The sequence below is a fragment of the Microtus oregoni genome, unplaced genomic scaffold (assembly GCF_018167655.1).
Source record: "Microtus oregoni isolate MIOR12 unplaced genomic scaffold, Mior012 000053F_ref0000044, whole genome shotgun sequence".
Taxonomy (NCBI): domain Eukaryota; kingdom Metazoa; phylum Chordata; class Mammalia; order Rodentia; family Cricetidae; genus Microtus; species Microtus oregoni.
In genome coordinates, this window is record NW_024543829.1 from 5,922,432 (window position 1) to 5,941,118 (window position 18,687).

Genomic DNA, 18,687 nt, shown 5'->3' on the forward strand with positions numbered 1-18,687 from the left:
TCACAAGTCTTTAAAGCCAAATGCCCTGTAGTCAGTTTGCTTCATCCAAAAACAAGCCATTAAATCATAAGTCTTATTTTTAAAATATTAAAAATTTTGTTTCAGAACTCATAGTTTCTCTAATTCTTGAAAAAGTACTGTAACAAATGTGTTAAGCCTTTTCCATTTAAGGTTATGGAAAAATAATTAACATCCAGAAGGTTAATCATTCCAATTTGTATAAAGCATAGAAGCATAAAAAGTATGTGAATCAAATTCCCCCTTTTTGTTTGGGTTTAAATCTTCATATTAAGTTAAAAGGTGTTTAATGCTTGAAAACTTTGGCCTTGCCTGGGGAAGAAGCCAGTTTAGCCTTTTCTTGGACAGAGCTAAACTCCAGTCATTGAATCAATAGATGCAGCAGACATAGCAAATGGAGCAGGACCCCAGTCACAGGAAGAGCCTGCCAGATAACACAGACCACACAAGACCAGCAAATGAACCCTTTGGATCTTCTGTGTTCAAATCCTTTCGTAAATGATCATTTATTCCATGAAATGTCCTGAGTCTGTTAGGAATAGGCTCCTTTCTTCCTCTTTAGACTGTAGATAAAACAATGGGGGTTTCTTTCATTTCTTTTCAATATTGAATCCAAATTCTTAAATAGATATAAAATACAAATTAGCATGATCAATCGTCAGAGGGCCAGTATTAATAAACAGTAGCCAAGAATCATGTTCGCTAGGAAAACTTGTTGAACACTTGCATGATTTGTTGTGAATAGTCTATTCTATTAATAAAAAATTATAAATGTAAATGTTGAAAGTCACGCATAACAATACTCCAATGCAGTAAATATGCTAAATATGTATAATAAGTAGTTCATAACATAAACTTGTATTATATTGTCCATAAAGTACATCTAAGATCTAAGATGGCAGTGCTCATGCCAAAAACAGCTGTGAGTAGGCTACGTACACTTAACCTTCCACACATACACACGGAAAGGGAGGAAGGGAGGGAGGGAGGGAGGGAGGGAGGGAGGGAGGAAGGGAGGGAGGGAGGGAGGGGAAGATGAAGAAGGAAGGGAGAAAGAAAGAACGAAAGAAAGAAAGAAAAAAGAAAGGGAAAAATTGAGGGAAAGCTGAGTTACAACTTTAATTTAGTCCTCAAGTCTGCTGAGCTCTGCTGTCCCCACATCCTGCCTCGGCATCTACTATCATTGTTACCTTTTTGTGTTCACAGGAATCAGACCCACTTTAAATCCCTTAACCTATTTCTCTGTGTCTCAACCTGGTGACTTCTCCCTCCATCTTTCTCTGAGTTGTTCCCTAAAATGCATTCTTAGCACTTAATATGTCAAGTTTCTGGATGCCTCCTTTTAAAAGGAAAGCTGTGTTTGGGGAAAAAACTGTGAGTGATTTAAAACAAGTGTGTACAATTACATTAGCAAGTGACTGTCTTTGAAAACGCATAGCATAGTTTTCTTTACACTTTGTACATTTATCAATGTGGTGAGTCCTTTCCTGAGTATGTAGTTCCATTAAGAGATAAATGGAAGGGAGAAGGAGAAGAGTGGGGAGAAAGAAATCGACAGATACGTAGATGATATATAGATGATAGATAGACAGATAAATAGATTCCTTCTTTGGATTGATATATAGATGATAGATAGACAAATAAATAGATTCCTTCTTTGGATTAATCAGTTCACGTGGTACAAAATTTAATTAAGAAACCAGTGACATTAGTTTTTTCTAGCAGAATGTTTCCCTGATATTTTCACTTCTATCACTTTCAAATGTTAACTTTTCCAGGTGCTTCTTTGGAATTTCTACCCATGCTCTGCTTAAAATCTTCTGTCTGACTTTAGTTTTATAAAGATTCTGAAATCTTTCTGGCCAAGGTCACTAATGGCACCTTCATTTAAAGTTTCTAGATATTTGAAAATATTCACTTGATTTCTCTCAAATAGTTGATTAATTTATTCTCCCTCCCAACCCTACATATAGCTCATTTTCCTGGGGTTATAGTAATCACGTTTTCTTATGACTGCAATGAAAATTCATTTAATATCGACAGTAGGTTGCCCACTGTTTGAGAAACTAGAGATAACAACAAATAAAACAAAATATGTACACACTTAAAGTTACTGATGTATATTATCTGTACCAATTGTTTACTAAAACCCACTCATAGATTTTCCCCTCCCACTATAAGCACTTTTTCTTTATTTATTTGAGTAACAGATTGTTCTTAATGATGTCAACATTGGCTTTCAGTTACATCACTACCAACAATTTTGAGTTCGGTATACAGAAGCCTCAAACCCTAAATCTAATTAAAATCCAACTCAAATCCTGGATTCCCTATAGTTAATAAGTATAACCACTGAAGGTTACTTTTACAAAACCTAAACCCCAGTGTTGCATTCGTAGCATAAATATCATAATCATACTTTTGAAAGCTGTTCTGGGATTAAGTTAGAAAATGCATACTAAGTTTTCAAAATATCTGGAGTCATTGCTAACGACTCTTCTTTATCCTCCCATTTTCTTGCTCATACCCCTTTGGTCTGCCTCCAGTACATGATCTCATCTCTCATTACCATCCGATACTCCTTCATTGGGTGCCCATGTCACATGCAACACAAAGTGTCCAAAACATCAATCATTTCTTTCCTCACTTGTTAGCTCTTTGTATTGTCTCTATGTTCGCCACTACTGCTATCATTCCTCAAGTCTCTACAGCTGGAAAATTATGGACTCTACTGCCTTCTTACCCCTATGAGAGCAATCAATATTGAAATATCAAGGCATTTTGACGACATGATCCATGTCATATTTGTCAAAATTTCCCCTTTCGTAATATAGACTCGTTGCCCAAGAATTAATGAGTGAAAACAATAAGTGGCTGAGTACATTAGAATTGAGGGGGAGAGATGAATATTTATAATTAAAGGCAGACTTTTTAGGAGTCATGTTGAGGACACAGAGCAGATGGAGAAGAGTAGAAGATTAGCAGAAGAGTAATCTTGGGAATAGAAGGAGAATTTAGAATGTATGAATTTAGAGATGAGTCGATTACTAGGGGTAATAAAGGCAGAAGGGTACGTGTCAAACTGGAGGTAGAGCCCTCAGGAGACCTGTCCTGATTCATATGCACACACAGGCCTGTGTGTTTTAGTTCCTGTTACCCAGATGTACACTAAAAGCTTTCGCTGTGAATGACAGTTCTTGTCATTATATTCCTGGCCATTGTGCTCGAACTTAATGCCTCAGGGAAAACACCCTACCCTTAGCGCCTGCTCACTGCTCTTGTCTCAGTCCCGCAACTTAGCTAACCTTCGGTATGCTTTACTATTCAACTGATGGAGGAATGCCGTTCCCCATGGCGCAGCTCTTGAGAAATCAGACTGTTATATTCACATGCCGTGAGTCTCGGGGACGTCCAAAGACAAGACCATTGCAGAAGTATGGCGAGAATAAATCAGTTCTCAAATAAATGCTATTGCATGCAAGCTCTTCTGAAATTAGCATTAAATCTTCAAGTAACTCTGCTACATAGGAAAGAAAAGCTTGCCACAGTCAGGAGGCATACACTAAGCTATATTATTTTATTTGCTACTAAAATTTAAACAATCTGTTCTCCATTCACCAAATTTTGCCTCCTGTGTAAAATTTATAAAACAAGAGTAATTATTACAGTGTGTATTATGATATGTAAGCATATGAGAATTTGTCAATAAAATATAGAAATCTGATTCTTTTATTCTTAATTGCATTGACTTTATAATAATAGATTAAAGAATAATGAACTTTATATTTTGACCAAAAAAATAGTATGTCCATTGGGAATTTTAGTATTTTTTTAAGCGTAAACTTCCACAAGTGTTTATTTAAATTTGAGATTTTAAATTTTTTTTTTGGGGGGGGTACTAGAGGTTATCCCCAAAATCTTGCACGTATAAGACAAGCATGCTACCCCGACCTCTAAAACTGCACTGTGGTCTGAAACTAAGGCTATTAATTTTCTGCTTTAGAAATAATTAAACATTTCTGATGAACATTATCAGGTGAAGCACAAATGTAAATTGTGGAGAAGTAATCAATAATATGCCTGAAATATAGCTTTTTGTCGTCTTTCAGGCTAGGCCTGTCTATCCTACTTATGTTTTGAAACATATCAGCCATACATTTCTTTAAGTTGTATGTAATTTCCATGTACCATTATTTTTCTGTTGTTTTGCAGGTATTTTGCAATATGGATGTGAATGGGGGAGGCTGGACTGTAATACAACACCGTGAAGACGGAAGTCTGGACTTCCAAAGGGGCTGGAAAGAATATAAAATGGTAAGATGGAAAAATTTACAGCGCCTTTTGATGTTTTTATCATAAGATTATCTTCACCCACAATATACGATAAACCCTGACCTTTTAAATGCCTTTGAGTTATTTAAAAATAACAATTCTTACATTAAAGGTATTATTTTCATTAGATACAAAATGCTCATAAATCATGTTCAGTAAATTATTTCCCTATGTGCAATTATTTGGTGATCTGTTATGCACTGTTCGCATTTGTTCTAGTGGGAGAAAGTAGAATTCCAACCTAGGCTGGGTACATGAGCAGGACAGGAAGTGTGCAGGGTCACAGGTCATGAAACAAGACAGATGCCACCTAACTGTGGCCTCCCTCACACTGCTTCAAGTTGTTGACCTCTGAATAAAAGTGTCTCCATAAACCTTTGCATGTGATTAGCCTGGACTTCTCTTGGTGCAATGACTAAGGATTGCCATGTTTCTCATGTCAAAGTTAGCATTTCTCAAGTTCAGAAATGAAATTTTGGAGTCATTCTAAGGGAAGAAGTTTTCATTTATGAAGTGATTCTCGTCATTTTACATTAAAAATCCTGTGTAATTCTTGATTTGTCTTTCTAACAATTTTTTTCTCCAAAGGTGAAAACTAGAAGGTGATCAGAATGCCCTGTTAGCCAGAGTTCTGTCTTGATATCTTACCAAACAATGCAAAAATTCTGTTTGGTTGATCACAACCTATGCATTAAGTACATGGCTAACAAGAGTAAGAAAATAGATGGGGGTCTCCCATGCTGTCCCTGTATCTATGGCATTTTGTTGAGAAATTCAGAGAGCATCCTGAACGCAAGTTAGTCCTGTAAAGTCACAAGAATTTGAAACATTGACCTTAAAAACTCATGAAGGTAAGATCAAAAAAACAGACCAAACTAACAAGAAATTTTACTGAGATAACTGTGTGATTTTTACTGTGGCAAATAAACCAAACAAGGAATCGGGGAATGAAAGGTAAGGGTGGCACTTGAATGGAGGGTGGAACCGTTTTACTATGAGTTCATTCTGTGCTGTTTGCCTTGAACTAGCAAGACTTAACACACTCAGAGTGCATCAGTATAAGCTGTAAGTCACAAACACGCATAATTCAGCAGGGTGTGCCACAGCCTAGTTACATCAGGAGTGTGTGTACAGTATGCTTTGTGCCCTGGAGGGTTTCAAATGGACAGACTAGCCCAGAGTTTGCAAGCACCATGTTAGAATTGAGGGGAAAACACTGTCTAGAGCCAGTGACTACAACTGAGAATAAAAATCAATAAACAGAGTCAAATTGTTCTGACTTACATTACCACTTATATTAAAAACAGGAAAATGAACATGAAATTGCCATCGTGACTACCTGTTTCACACTGCTTATGTCAAGACACACTGACTTGTTAGGCATGGAATTGATTAATGCCTTTTGAGTATTTACTGAATGAATTCATTCTTAGACAATTGCTTTTTCATTATTGGAAGGAGACTGGGATTATTTGTTAACCATTGACATTTTTCCCTCTCCCTTATGCTTACATAGGAAAAGCTATCAGGTTTTATTTAAGCTTGAAAAATTTATCACCTCTATTTCAATTATTCATGGTCAGAAAGTAAATTAGTTCTGAATTTTTTAAACATTTTGGCAAAAAAAATGAATATGAAGATTTTCTAAATTGAAAGAATCCATTGTATGTTAAAACTTGGTTAATATTCACCAGAGCACAGGGTCAAAAGTGTCCTAGCTCTTTCAAAGTCTCTCTTTCACCTGAAAACAAAAGAGCACAATCCCACCAAGAAGGGTAGAGGCATGGAAAGTTCTTCATGACTCACGCACGCCTGGTGCGGCTTGCTGGAAACTAGCTGCAAGCTTCCTCGGCTGAGGGTGGACGTGCTCGGGGAAAGTCACATTGGTGTGCACGCAGTTCTTTCTCTCGTCTTCACTAGTTTCCACTCTTGGGACATTGGAAGTAGCCGTGACCTCTGTTCCTTCCCCTGCTGATGGCTGTCCCTCTGTCCTTCATTTTCCACTGACTGATACTTTCGGACTGCCTCTCACTTAATAAGTTCTTCAGAATTTTGTGTTAATGCCATCAGCCCAAATCTTTTTTAATTGTAAGCCACTCCCTACATGGAGGTTCCACAGTACATGATTCTCAGTGTTGGCTTTAGCCCAAAGGAGAACTTCTGAACGTTGTTGTCTCTTAACACTTCCTTAGGCGGAAATCCAGCAAATCTGGGTTACAGACTTGTAAAGACATTTACTCCTGAGAGGGAAGTGTGTGGTGGTCCATCTAAGGGGGCACTTGGGGACTATGGGGACACAATGCTCACCAAGAGTCCTTCTGCATATAGCCAGTGAACCAGACAGTTGCAACAACTTTTCTAAGTGGCAGCTTTATGACAGGGAGTCGCTAACTCCCTGGGGAAAAAGTTAGTTTGTTTTGAAGACAATTATCCTATAAACTGAGCTTCCTATTGAAACAAACATTTCCGTGAGAGCACCTACTGACTTTCTGGGCATTCTTGTTTGTGGAAAGAAATTAAAAGCATCTTTTAAATTGCATTTCTGCATGTCCATATTGAAAAATATGCATAAGAAATTAAAATTTTTTAAATCAAAATTTATTCCCGTCTTTCTTGGGCTTGGTGTCTCAGCCACAGAAGGAGCTACTTCTAACCTGAGCTCTAAATGTGGAGTAAGAAAAAAAGAAAGAAAAGAAAAAAAAAGAAAACCTTTGGAAAACCAGGCTTATCTGCTTTCTTTAATAATTTGTATGAAAGAAAGATGAAGCCCATAGGATACAAGGCCTGTGTCTGGTTTCAATTTTGTTTCTTCTATAAAAAGTCAACACTTCCTGTGAGCATTATCAGACAAAACAAATAAAGTATCTGAGACAATTATTTTATTAACTTGGAAAAAGTGCAAGCTGAAATTGGACATTTTTCCAGGTTTTGGCAAAATTAACGAATATTGGTTCTTTCCTCCCTCTGTAGTTTAGAAGCGTAATGTGACTCTTGAGGCCAATTGGAAGTCAGTATTGTTTTCTTTTAAATTCCTGTGCTCCCCCTTTTATTAAACTACTGGAAGACAAATGAAATTAATCAGCCCTGAATCTGATTCATGGCATCAAAGTTCTTTGTGCAATTCTGATTGACACAGCTGAATATATTCATTTGTGTGTGGAATGGAGTCTTTGCATCTTATCCACGACAGAAGAATCTGTTCCTTCTACTAGTGCTCCTTCACCTCTGCCTCCTTAACATCAGAACAGAACTCTGTACGTGATTTTCATATTTTATGTTTTCACAGGGTATTTAAAATAAAACACTGACCTGGGATAAGTTACTATTATCCAAACATATATAAAAATGGTTTTTGAGTTATGCACTACAATATTTTATGCATAAATTTGGCTTTTTTTTCTCTGCTTCTACCATAATCAAAAGTCATGGTACAGAGACTAGGACAAAGATGTGGCTTCATGCCTCCTTTATTCAGATAATTTTATCTGATTAATATATATATGAATATATTGATTAATCAGATAATATACCTGATTAATATATTGTTCTTATTAATATATTGTACATAGTTATTTAATGTTGTATTTATATGAATTTCCACCTTCAGTATGTGGAACTGTTTGAATATACTGATCTTTAAGCCCATGTTAGACATTCTGAACTATATACACATGGGGAGAGTATTTCATCTCTATTCATAAATAACCCCCTCCATTCTGTTTGATACTCACTTCCAAGTAAAGAGATAATTAGAGGTATCAATTAGTTCTTACTGTGTGTATATTGCCGCGCACTGCACCCCTGTGTCTGCACTCTGTGCGCTGGCACCCAGTTCGCAAGCTTCGGGCAAGGGGGCTGGAGGTTAAAATACACAGACACACAAAGACAGAGAGACAGCAACACGGGTCATTCTTGAATTCCCCAAGAATGCCCCTTTTATTGTGTTCAGGGGCAGATTATATAGAGATAGCCACACCCTAGCCAAACCCAGCAGAAACCACTCTCCTGCCATCAGGAACTGAAGGTCTCGTGCTCAGAGCAGCTGTAGGCACTCAGATCAGGGGATTACAAGAAATTCAGGATCTGGGGTCTCACTGCTCCCAACAGTATATGAACTTAAAATTTCTACTCCTAGATCCTAAAGCATGTGAGATATATAGGAAGGGAGAGATGGGGAGAAATCTGGTCAAGGGGGAGGCAAAGGACACAGGTACTCTCCCATTAAGATGTGTTGACAAAGACAACTCTGACCTCAAAGGGGATAAGACATAGTTTGATTGGCATTGGATCCATGACTTGGGAACACAGATTTAGGTTACCCCTAATTCCATGGCCACCATGGAAGCAATTTCATGAAGATTTTATAGTAATAGAACAGAGAAGCTCATAAATTAATTCATAGTAAACCACATTAAAAAAAAAAACAGCAACGAGGAGGGTGAGTCTCCTGTAGGCCCGAGACACTGCCTTAGCATCCTTAGCCCTTTGATTGATGGAAACTATGACTTTGTTAAGTTAATGTGTTCTAAGATGGTTTACCGATTAGTCACAGGACATGAGGTGACACAGAAATGGGCAAGGAACGGCTATTTGGAGGGCTAAAGATGGCTCAAGATAAATTGTGGTTAGGTTCTGTACCTCCAACATGACAAGCTCTCCACTGTCACTAACAGTCTAATCAGTTGATCAGCCTTGCTGAAGGTTCAGCTTGTAGATTTAGCTTCATTCTGGGTATTTGTTTTTCACAGGAAGCAGGAAAGGTTGAGGAGGGAGTGGTCATTGTCTTTTGTGTCATTTGTGCCACAGTGAGGCCCCATTTATACAAACAGTTGGTTTTGACTTTTCATTTCTCAATTAAAGTCTTGGGTTAAAATAACATTTCTTCCACAAAGCAGCGCTCAGCTTATCATAACACCTTCATGTCTAAAAGCCTGTTGACTGATGCTATTGATCTACACATTAATTTTCAACCAAGACAAGACCTTGGGATACTTAGATCTTACAGAGGACAATTCCTGTCCCCATTAAATAGCTTGCCATCTTACAGAACAAAGCCAAAAAGCCAAACATGACTGTGTAAGGTGACAGAACTCTTTTTTGTGCGAACACTCAGGAGCCTTGGCTAATTTTCATTCTTATAACACCGTGCATGGAAATATTTGAAACCATCTCTTCTGCAGATGAGGAAGTAGTTTTTTAAGTGAAGTAGAAAGCTCCGCTGAAAAATGTGTGGTAAAGGAAGGCTTCAACTGTAGCAGAGATAAGGGGGAGGTTACTTAATCCCACCCAACCCTCTGTTCCCCGCCACAAGACCCATGGATGTCTCTGATAAACCACCCAGCTGTTTCCTAACATGGGAACCCATTTCCATTTCCACTCTTTGGCAAGTCTGTCATCTTCACGATGACGAAACAGTTGTTTCTACTCCACTGCACTTGGCCTTTAGACAGTTTCCTTCCTCCGCTATCATGGCAGTAAAACAGTTTGCTCATGTAGACAGTTTTGGGGGGTGAGGTGCAGGAACTAAAAATTCGTCTTCTAGTGGCAAATTTCGGTGTTTTCTCTTCAATTATGTACCCCTGAAAGAAAGAAAAAAAAAGCAACAGTTCAGAAAGTAACACTTTTCTTTCCTAGTGCTCCTTCAGACCTGAATGCTGAGAGGGAGAGCACAGGCTGGTGCTCTCTGAGACCCGTATACTGACAGAGTATGAGAACATGGACTTTTGTAGGAACGACTCTCTTGTCTGTCCACTTTTGAGGCTCACCCAGGATCCACGCTCTTTCCCCTTGGGGAGTTTTATCCACACAACACTTTTGGAAATCTGAGACCTAAGAATTAACACTTCATCATCCCCAGCCTCTCTACTCACATTTAATATAATTGCTGAATCCTTGTTTCAATGCTGTGTGGCACAGGGACTTGTCAAGTGACGAGAGGGCCAGCACTGCCTGGCCTGAGCTGAAAACTGCAAGGGAATCCCAGTTGTCCTCCTTGTCTTTCCAGCAATTGCTGCAGCTGAAGAGCGCTAACTCCGAGTTTCAGCCCCTGTAACTTTCTCTTCTGTGCCTGTGGTATAGCCGGAAAATGTTGGACTTCTTAGCATGGAGCAGTAGCTCCTGGGAGATGCTGCGAAATCTTTAGCACATCCTAAAAATGGCTGATAATTTCTGCTACTGTGGTGTTTTCACCAAATGTGGCCTGAGTGTCTTAGGAGTAAGGAAGTAAAATATGAGGGCTGGGATTACAACCCCAGAATCCACATAAAAATCTGTGTGTTGTGGCAAACACTTTTTGTCCCAGCACTGGGAGACAGAGAGGACACTGCCAGAGATTGAAGGCCAGCACTTCTATCCAAGGATGTGTGTGAGCTCCCGCTTGGGAAAGATCCTGTCTCCGTAACATAGACAAAAGAAAAGAACAGAAGATATCATATGTCGAGCTCTGGCTTCCACAAGCACTTGTGTGAAGACTTACACGCACATAAACAAAAACACATGCACACACACACACACACACACACACACACGGAGTCAGGGAGTACTAATTTTAATGAATTCAATATTTTCCTCTGGGTTATGCAAATAGTCTTCAGTGGACTCCATATTCAATGTCATCCAGACGAACATTGTGCAGTTGGATAAAAAAATTAGTTAAATCAGAAAATAACTTTGAAAATGTCCACACACATATAAATATATAGCTATGTGTGTGTGTGAGTGTGTGTATGCATGTGTGTATATGTTTGTGTGTGTGTGTGTGTGTAGTCAACTCTGGCCACTCTAGGCGTTTGCTCTAAGCACTGCCTGAAACGCAGTGCACTGTGATCTTTTGGTATTGCAGTAGCAGAGCTGACAGAAAGGGATTTGATACCAAACACTGCTGGTTGTGGGAAGCAGCTCTATTGTAAGAGGCAATGGAACAAATTTAGAGAATTATTGGTAGACACTGAGCACCAGCATAGTCTAAAAAAGAAATAGAGTACATCGATTCATTTCTTAGGTTGATTAATGAAGGAAAAGTTAAGGAAACATCTGTTTGACTTTGTAATTGGTGTTAAGTTGGAAGAGAAATAAACATTTTCCATATTGTATCACCTGTATTGAGACAATCAATGCTGTTGTAACTATTATAACATTCCTTCACACTAAGCGCAGATTAACCCTTCATTAATAAATGCCTCAATTAACCGTGGTCGATTTCTTCATAAAACAGCCATGTATATATCCAGTCATTACAGGACCTGGTCTTTTAAACATTAGTGTGTGTCATCACAATTAAGGAGTCTGCCCATATGTGGAATTATATGCAAGATTCTCAGACGCTTTTATTTTTACCAGCTCTAGGTTGTACAACTGAAACTCAACAGAATGATCTCTGAATATCAGTGCAAAATACTACAAACATTTGATCTTTTTATATTTCTCTTTCACGTTTTCCTTCCCTTTCAGCGTCTGTAAAATTTAGTGTTTATTGCTCACTGTGCACCACTTCTTCGTTAGTATTTGAGAATTCACAAATACAGCTTGGCTTTTATTGGGAGGAGCCCAAAACAGTTTCAGTAAGACAAATGTGAGCATAAGGAATGAAACTGATCATCAGGTATTACCACAGAAGGGCTTTCTGAGCAACTGCAAAATGCCCCACATCTGTGTCAGCAATTTCTCAGGTTCCTTTATTTTTCAATATCTTCAATATTAGGAATCAGCTTTGGGGACCACCTCCCCCCCCCCTCTCTCCTTTCCTCCCTCCCTCTCACACATGCACACACATGCGCATACACACACACACACACACACACACAAAATTGAAATTTTGACAGTGTTGACTTAGGTGACTCCAAATAAAACCATAAGACCACAGTGAGATTCAGATACAATGAATTCAGCTCAGTCTCTCAACAGCCCGTAAGTCATCCTTCTGCCTCCAAACCCAAATCTCTGCCAATGAAGAATCTAAGTGATAACACCCATTGGTTTCTAGACCATGAGATCACTAGAAGAATTGAATCATCAGTAAAATTATAGTATAACTGGGCTTCTGCATAGTGATAACAACAAATACAACATTATTAAACAAGGGGAAGTCTCATGATAATATTCATTGGAAAATATTCAAATTATGTTTAAAATGTCAACTTAGTTTTATAAAACTTCCTAAAAGAAGTTTGGATTGGGAGTTATTTTTTGGTTAAGTCTACTAACTGGATTAATTTAACCCAAGAATTTCACACAAAAACAAGCTTTCATGATAAGAATTAGATGTTAACTTCAGTGGAGAGAAACAGCAGAATAGTACTAGTTTAGTAATGAAAACAAAGTGTAAAAAGACAAAGAAAGCTGTCTTTGAAAGGTAATTTGACATTGCTATTTAGAAAATAGATTTGAACATGACAAAGTTCCCTCTGGAGTAACAAGTGTGTCTCTCTTCTTTCCCAGGGCTTTGGGAATCCCTCTGGTGAATACTGGCTGGGGAATGAATTTATCTTTGCCATAACCAGTCAGAGGCAATACATGCTGAGGATTGAGCTGATGGACTGGGAAGGGAACCGAGCCTACTCACAGTACGACAGATTCCACATAGGAAATGAAAAGCAGAACTATAGGTAAGCTACGTGCAGAACGGCAACCAGCAGGCTTTGACCTTACCACCAAGGAGCTTTAATTAAAGAGCAGAAAATAATGTGCATGGTACCCGATAGTGAAAATTCAACTTATTTGTCTAGGCCTATGATGATGAAATACAGAAAACGTTGTAAGGGCTTTTCACAATCGTCAATGTTGGTCTTTTAAAAAAAAAATTGTTAATGTATTTTATATCCCACTGCAGTTTCCTCTCCCTATCTCTCTTCTGTCATCCACCTCCCCCTGCCCATCAATCCTCTCCTCTACTTAGAAAAAAAGCAGGCCTCCCATGAATATCAGTGAAATATGGCATATCTAGATGCAGTAAGACTAAGCACCTTGCCTTGTTTTAAGGCTGTGTAAGGCAACCCAGTATGAGGAACAGGTTTCAGGAAGCCAGCAGAAGAGCCAGAGACAGCCCCTGCTCCCACAAGAAGACAAAGCTACACAACTGTCACATCTATGCAGAGGCCCTAGGTCAGGTCTACGCAGGCTCCCTGGATGGTGGGTCAGTCTCTCTGAGCTCCGTTAGTTGATTCTGTGGGTATTCTTGTAATGTCCTTGACCCCTATGGCTCCTACAAACCTTTACTCCCTCTTTTCATCAGGCTTCCCTGAGCTGGGCCTAATGTTGGGCTGTGGGTCTCTGCATCTGTTTCCTGAGCTTCTGGATGAAGATTTTGATGACGATAGGGCTAGGCACCAATCTATGAGTATGGCACAAACTTGCTATGCATTATTACATTGACTTTTTTTCCCCCAGTCATGTTTGGTTCTATCCTAGGTCTGTGGGCAATCCAGCCTGTGGGTCCTGGTCCTCTGGTCAGTATGTGTGTATGTAGGGGGTGGCGGGGCTCCCTCTCAGGACATGGGTCTCATAGACTGACACTTTGGTGTTGCCTCCGTCTGAGAGAATAATGGATTAAATGACGCATTGTGACTCCACTATAATTGCTATGAATGTGTGGTCACTTCATGTATCTAAGAATGATACCAGAAAATTATGACTCAATGCCTTCTAATGATCCACTCTTTCTAACAAAAGATCTTAAGGTTTTATTTCCTTTACTCCTTTTAAATTTTGATTTTTCAAATCACTTTCGATGTAATGAGAGGAAACATATTTCTGAGTGATTCACATCAGAGGAGATAAAGCATTATCAACAGGATTTTTAAATAATATAAACCTTAAAAATCCAAATGATGAAGGATGTAATATGATGTGGAAATAGACAAACTAAACTATTAATTTCAATTGGTTCTGATTATTTTCTCAAAGAGCAGCTCATAGCTTCGGAAAAGTGGGAAATGTGGAGCTATAGAAAATTTATTCCAACATTGACTGTGTTACTGTCATGTCCTAAGATCCTGATTAGACACTGGCCTTTCCCAGTCAGTTTCTCAGGCCTCGTCTTCAGGCTCTGTGACTGACAGCTCCTAGAAGCCTGGTTAGCATTCCCTGAGACCTGGAGACTATTGTAGTGGGTGTCCTTTCATGACCTCGTGATACAATACTAATCACAGAATGTATCCTCAGTCACATGTGCCTTGATCTCATAACCGGTAAAGAGGAAGTGCAATGGCTTTTGAGTCTCAGTATTCCCCATCTGTCTTGCAAGCATAATAGTGAACATCAAATGGGTGACACATGACTGTGTGTAACTTATAGTGTTCCCAAACAAAGTCTTGTGGTTTTTTCACCCAGTGTGACTATGTCCTCAGAGATAACTATTTCTGATTCTTATTTGTCTTTTTCAGTAAGAGCCATCTTTGCGAGCTAACATCCGAATCTTTTTTTTTAATGGCACAACTCATTTCTTAGCATATGCTGTGTACGATTAGAGCTTTGGATATCTAATAATCATTTTTATAACAAATACTGATGATGTCACATAATAAAGGATGAGGAAGAGTTATAAAAAACAGAAGTCTCAGGATGGGAGCAAGGGTATACTTTATGGCAGCTCCAGAAACCAAAGAAGTGACATTTACAAAATGCAATAGGGTGTAAGAAGAAATGTTTCTAGCGAGGTCAATATCTTGAGAGTTTTGCAACAAGAGAAACCACTGTAAAACATCAGGGGTACTCTTATGTAAATGTTTTGACCTGAAACTTGAAACTTTATGAAACTTGGCTAATGTCAGACAGCTTGACAATAGAACTAGCAAGTAATTAGTCTAGTCTTTTTCTAGGCTTCTGAAGAATTTGCCCTGGTTCCTTTCCAAAATGCTGCTCAGTTTGCTATGGTAATAACGCCGTTGTGGTAGAGGGGCTTGTGTGTGTGTGTGTGTGTGTGTGTGTGTGTGTGTGCATGCATGTGCCGTTGGGTGGTCTTTGGTGAATGAAGTTAGGGTAAGCTTGAAATAGCTGGCATCGGCAAGGCTTCTGGTGGCGAGTGTTCATTACTCTTGCATATGCATGCGAGATCACTGGCTTCGTGTTAGAGTCCACCCCCACTACCTTTTTAAATTTCTCTATGAACTTTTGATATCTATGATCCCTTTGTCCACATGTCTTTCACACATATGATGCAGAACTACAGTAAAATATTAGGTCTTTCTAGCTCGGAATGGTATATATTATAGAATTTTCTTTCATAAAAGATGTTTGAAACCTTAGAAACCGAATTGCAAAGCTAGGACTGTGATTTAATTTAATATTTCTGATTTAAAAGGAAAGAAAGTGGAGGCTAAAAAGCACACAATTTTTCTCAGGGATAGAGAGGCATTTTTTACTATTATCTTTTTCACGGTGGTTCCTCTGATAGTATTGCTATAACAAAGTGGGTAACTCTGGCTTTATCTCTTACCATGACCTAACAAAAGCTAGATCTGCCAAAATTGCCTCTCACAAAATTGAGTATAGGACTCTTGTTTTCTTCAAATAGGGAATTATGATGCATTAAATCAAAAGCATGCTTTGGTAGGTGGTTAAAGGAAGTATGCCATAAAAGATATTACTCATCCCCCCCTCCCCACAAAGACTTTTAGTTTGAATTTAAAATGTTTCCCATAGGCTCTTTTGTCCCAGGATGAGGGCTCAGGGTTAGAGGGTGGTGGAACTTTTAGGCGGCCTCACTGGATGAAGTAGGTAACTCAGAAATGGGCCTTGAGGATTTATAGCATGGGTCCACTTCCCATCTCTCTCCGATTTTTGATTGTATATACTATGCGATCAGACATATCAAACAACCGCTGCCATTCCTTCTCCTTCATGGTAGACTGCAGCACTTCATTTTATGGGTATAGGCGTTTTGTCTGCATGTATGTCTGTGCAGCACACACATGGTTGGCATCCAGCGAGGGCAGAAAAGGGAATCATATCCACAGGAATTGGGTTTACAGTTGGTTCTTAGCACCATGAGGTGCTGGGGCTTGAACCCAGGTCCTCTGCAAGAGCATTCAGTGCTCTTAACAACCAAGTCATTCCCCCCAGCCCTTGTAGTACTTCTTAAACAATAGTCCAAAATAAACCCTCATTTCCCTGAGTTGTTTTTATCAGGTGTTTTATTACAACAATGAGAAAAGTAACTTACATGATGGAAGAAAAGCTAATTCAATGAGGTCTCTCTCCCTATTCATGTTTTGAATTAAATTTGCAGGGCTTGCTTTTTCTTTTCCTTTTATTGATGCTGTTAAGTGAAATAATACTTTTACTTCCCCATTTCCTTTCCTCCCCCCAGCCTCTCCCAGTTACTCGTATTTGAACCCCTCTACTCTCAAGTTGATAACCTCTTTTACTTTTAATATACTTTCTACATGCACACATACACACACAAATATATATATATATATATATATATATATATATATATATATATATATATAGAGAGAGAGAGAGAGAGAGAGAGAGAGTCTGTTGAGTCTGTTTTTGTTGCTTCGATTTATAAGGTCTCAAAACTGATTCTGCACTGAATAAGCAATAAGGGGGCTCATTCCTAAAAAAGGACTAATTCTCTTCCACACAATGATTAATTGCACACAATTCTTAGACATTTTATTCTGAAAATGCTTTTTAGCAATAGTCACAGATCTTATTTTAAAAATAAAAATTCGTCCTTATGTTCTTGACATATACTGATTAAAAGTACGTGTTGTAATTGGGTAGATTAGCTTAGACTTGTACACGTTACACACGCATTTCCCTTTTATCCTCCCAGGAAACTTCAAATGATTTTTCTCAGATTAAAATAAAATCCACACAACCCAAGAGAACATGAATCAGAAAAAATAATAATTTTGAAGTGTCATGATAAACATATCATGTGGAATGACACACAATGAATGTGAAATTATTAAACACCTCCCTTGGGGGTGGTATTATCCTTGCTCTCATCATCTAACACCCAGGCTATTGTACAGCTTTCCTGCCTCCAGCCTTGCTGATCTCAAATATTTCTTTCCCTCTATAGCTAGAATGGGTTTTCAATAGACGATTGGGTTTTGTATTTATCCTTTTTCATAGATTTGAACAATATGTTAATATCCACAATAAAATATACCAGTAAGATTTCCATGCTTTTTATCACTACTAACAAAATCCAGCTGATGCCGCCAGCCTTCTTCAACCCAATGTCTTCCTTGTGGTGATGCTGCTGCAGTAACTGTTGATGGATTTTTCTTAGACTTTCGTACCTTGTTTGGGCTGTATCCATATCATGCATATGCATACATACTTTATTACATGGATTTGTTTTCTACCATTCAGATTCTGTCTTAACCAATATCTTCCGGATATCTTCTGGAAACCTTCCCTAGCAAATGATGGGGTGTGTTAGCCCATTGCTCCCTTGAGATCTGGGTCGCTCTTCCTACCTCCTGGGATTGTTGGTCGCAGAATGCTTACAGCTCATGCTCCCTCTCCAAGTATTGCAGTGGCCAACAAAGCCATATCACTCAAGGTAAATCTCCTTTCAGTAGAAAAATTATGTTCAATGACTCATACATGAGGTGTGTAAAAACCCTCCTGTCTCCATTCAAGGACAAGGTGTACAATCTCCTTACAGTTCCTTGGTTTTAGAACTACCTCTCTGGCCATGATGTCCTGATCCCTTCACAATGTCATAAAAACTAGGAGCAGTCCTCTCTAAAGCACCCACACTGGTTTTCCAGGGAAACATGTTATCCGCATTCTCAAACCCACTTGGATTCTTCTATTGACTTGTGACTGGCTTCCCAGCATCTACATTCTATTGTGTCATTAATAAGTATTTATTAACTAATTCTAGCCAGCGTTCTTTTTATCTATATGACACTCTTATTTTTGTTCTCTCTGTGTGTGGGAACAATTTCCATAAAAATCCAAGTTCCGACTGTTAACAAAATTAGCAAGTGTTGATAAATCCTGTAAGCGCTTGTGTGCTTTCTATGGGTCAGATGTTTTGTTTTCACATCAGAAAACCAGGGCATGGCACTTTGCACAAAGTCACATGAACTAATAGGACTGTAAGGAAGAACTTGAAGTTTGGTCTTATAACTGTGCACTGTGTGTACAGCCATTCCACAATAAAGGACCATGTATTAGCTAGTCTTCTAAACTGACGAAAATAAAACCCCTAAGTCTACGACAGCACGTTTCTTCTAATCTTTTCTTCCATGCACATTGCCTCTTCTCTTTTATTCTCAAATTTCTTTCCCTTTCCTTTTATCCTTTCTTCTTCCTTTTCTTCTCTTCCATTCTTTCTGTGCTTTCAGTTTTGTGTCTCACTCTGCGAGC

At 38.6% G+C, this 18,687-nt stretch overlaps 1 protein-coding gene and 1 long non-coding RNA gene across 3 annotated transcripts in view; one reads left to right on the forward strand and one right to left on the reverse strand.

Moving 5' to 3' along the window:
• The window catches only part of Angpt1 (angiopoietin 1), a 223,679-nt gene that overhangs the window by 176,091 nt on the left and 28,901 nt on the right, over positions 1-18,687 (forward strand). For both annotated transcript variants that reach the window (XM_041637603.1, XM_041637604.1), the window contains exons 6-7: positions 4,231-4,332; positions 12,787-12,953. In XM_041637603.1, the coding sequence (XP_041493537.1) occupies positions 4,231-4,332; positions 12,787-12,953 (269 nt within the window). The remainder of the gene's footprint in view (positions 1-4,230; positions 4,333-12,786; positions 12,954-18,687) is intronic.
• Positions 9,889-18,687, reverse strand: part of LOC121437639 — a 111,245-nt gene continuing 102,446 nt past the window's right edge. Inside the window, exon 3 of the long non-coding RNA XR_005972990.1 lies at positions 9,889-9,929. This is a non-coding gene — a long non-coding RNA (uncharacterized LOC121437639). The remainder of the gene's footprint in view (positions 9,930-18,687) is intronic.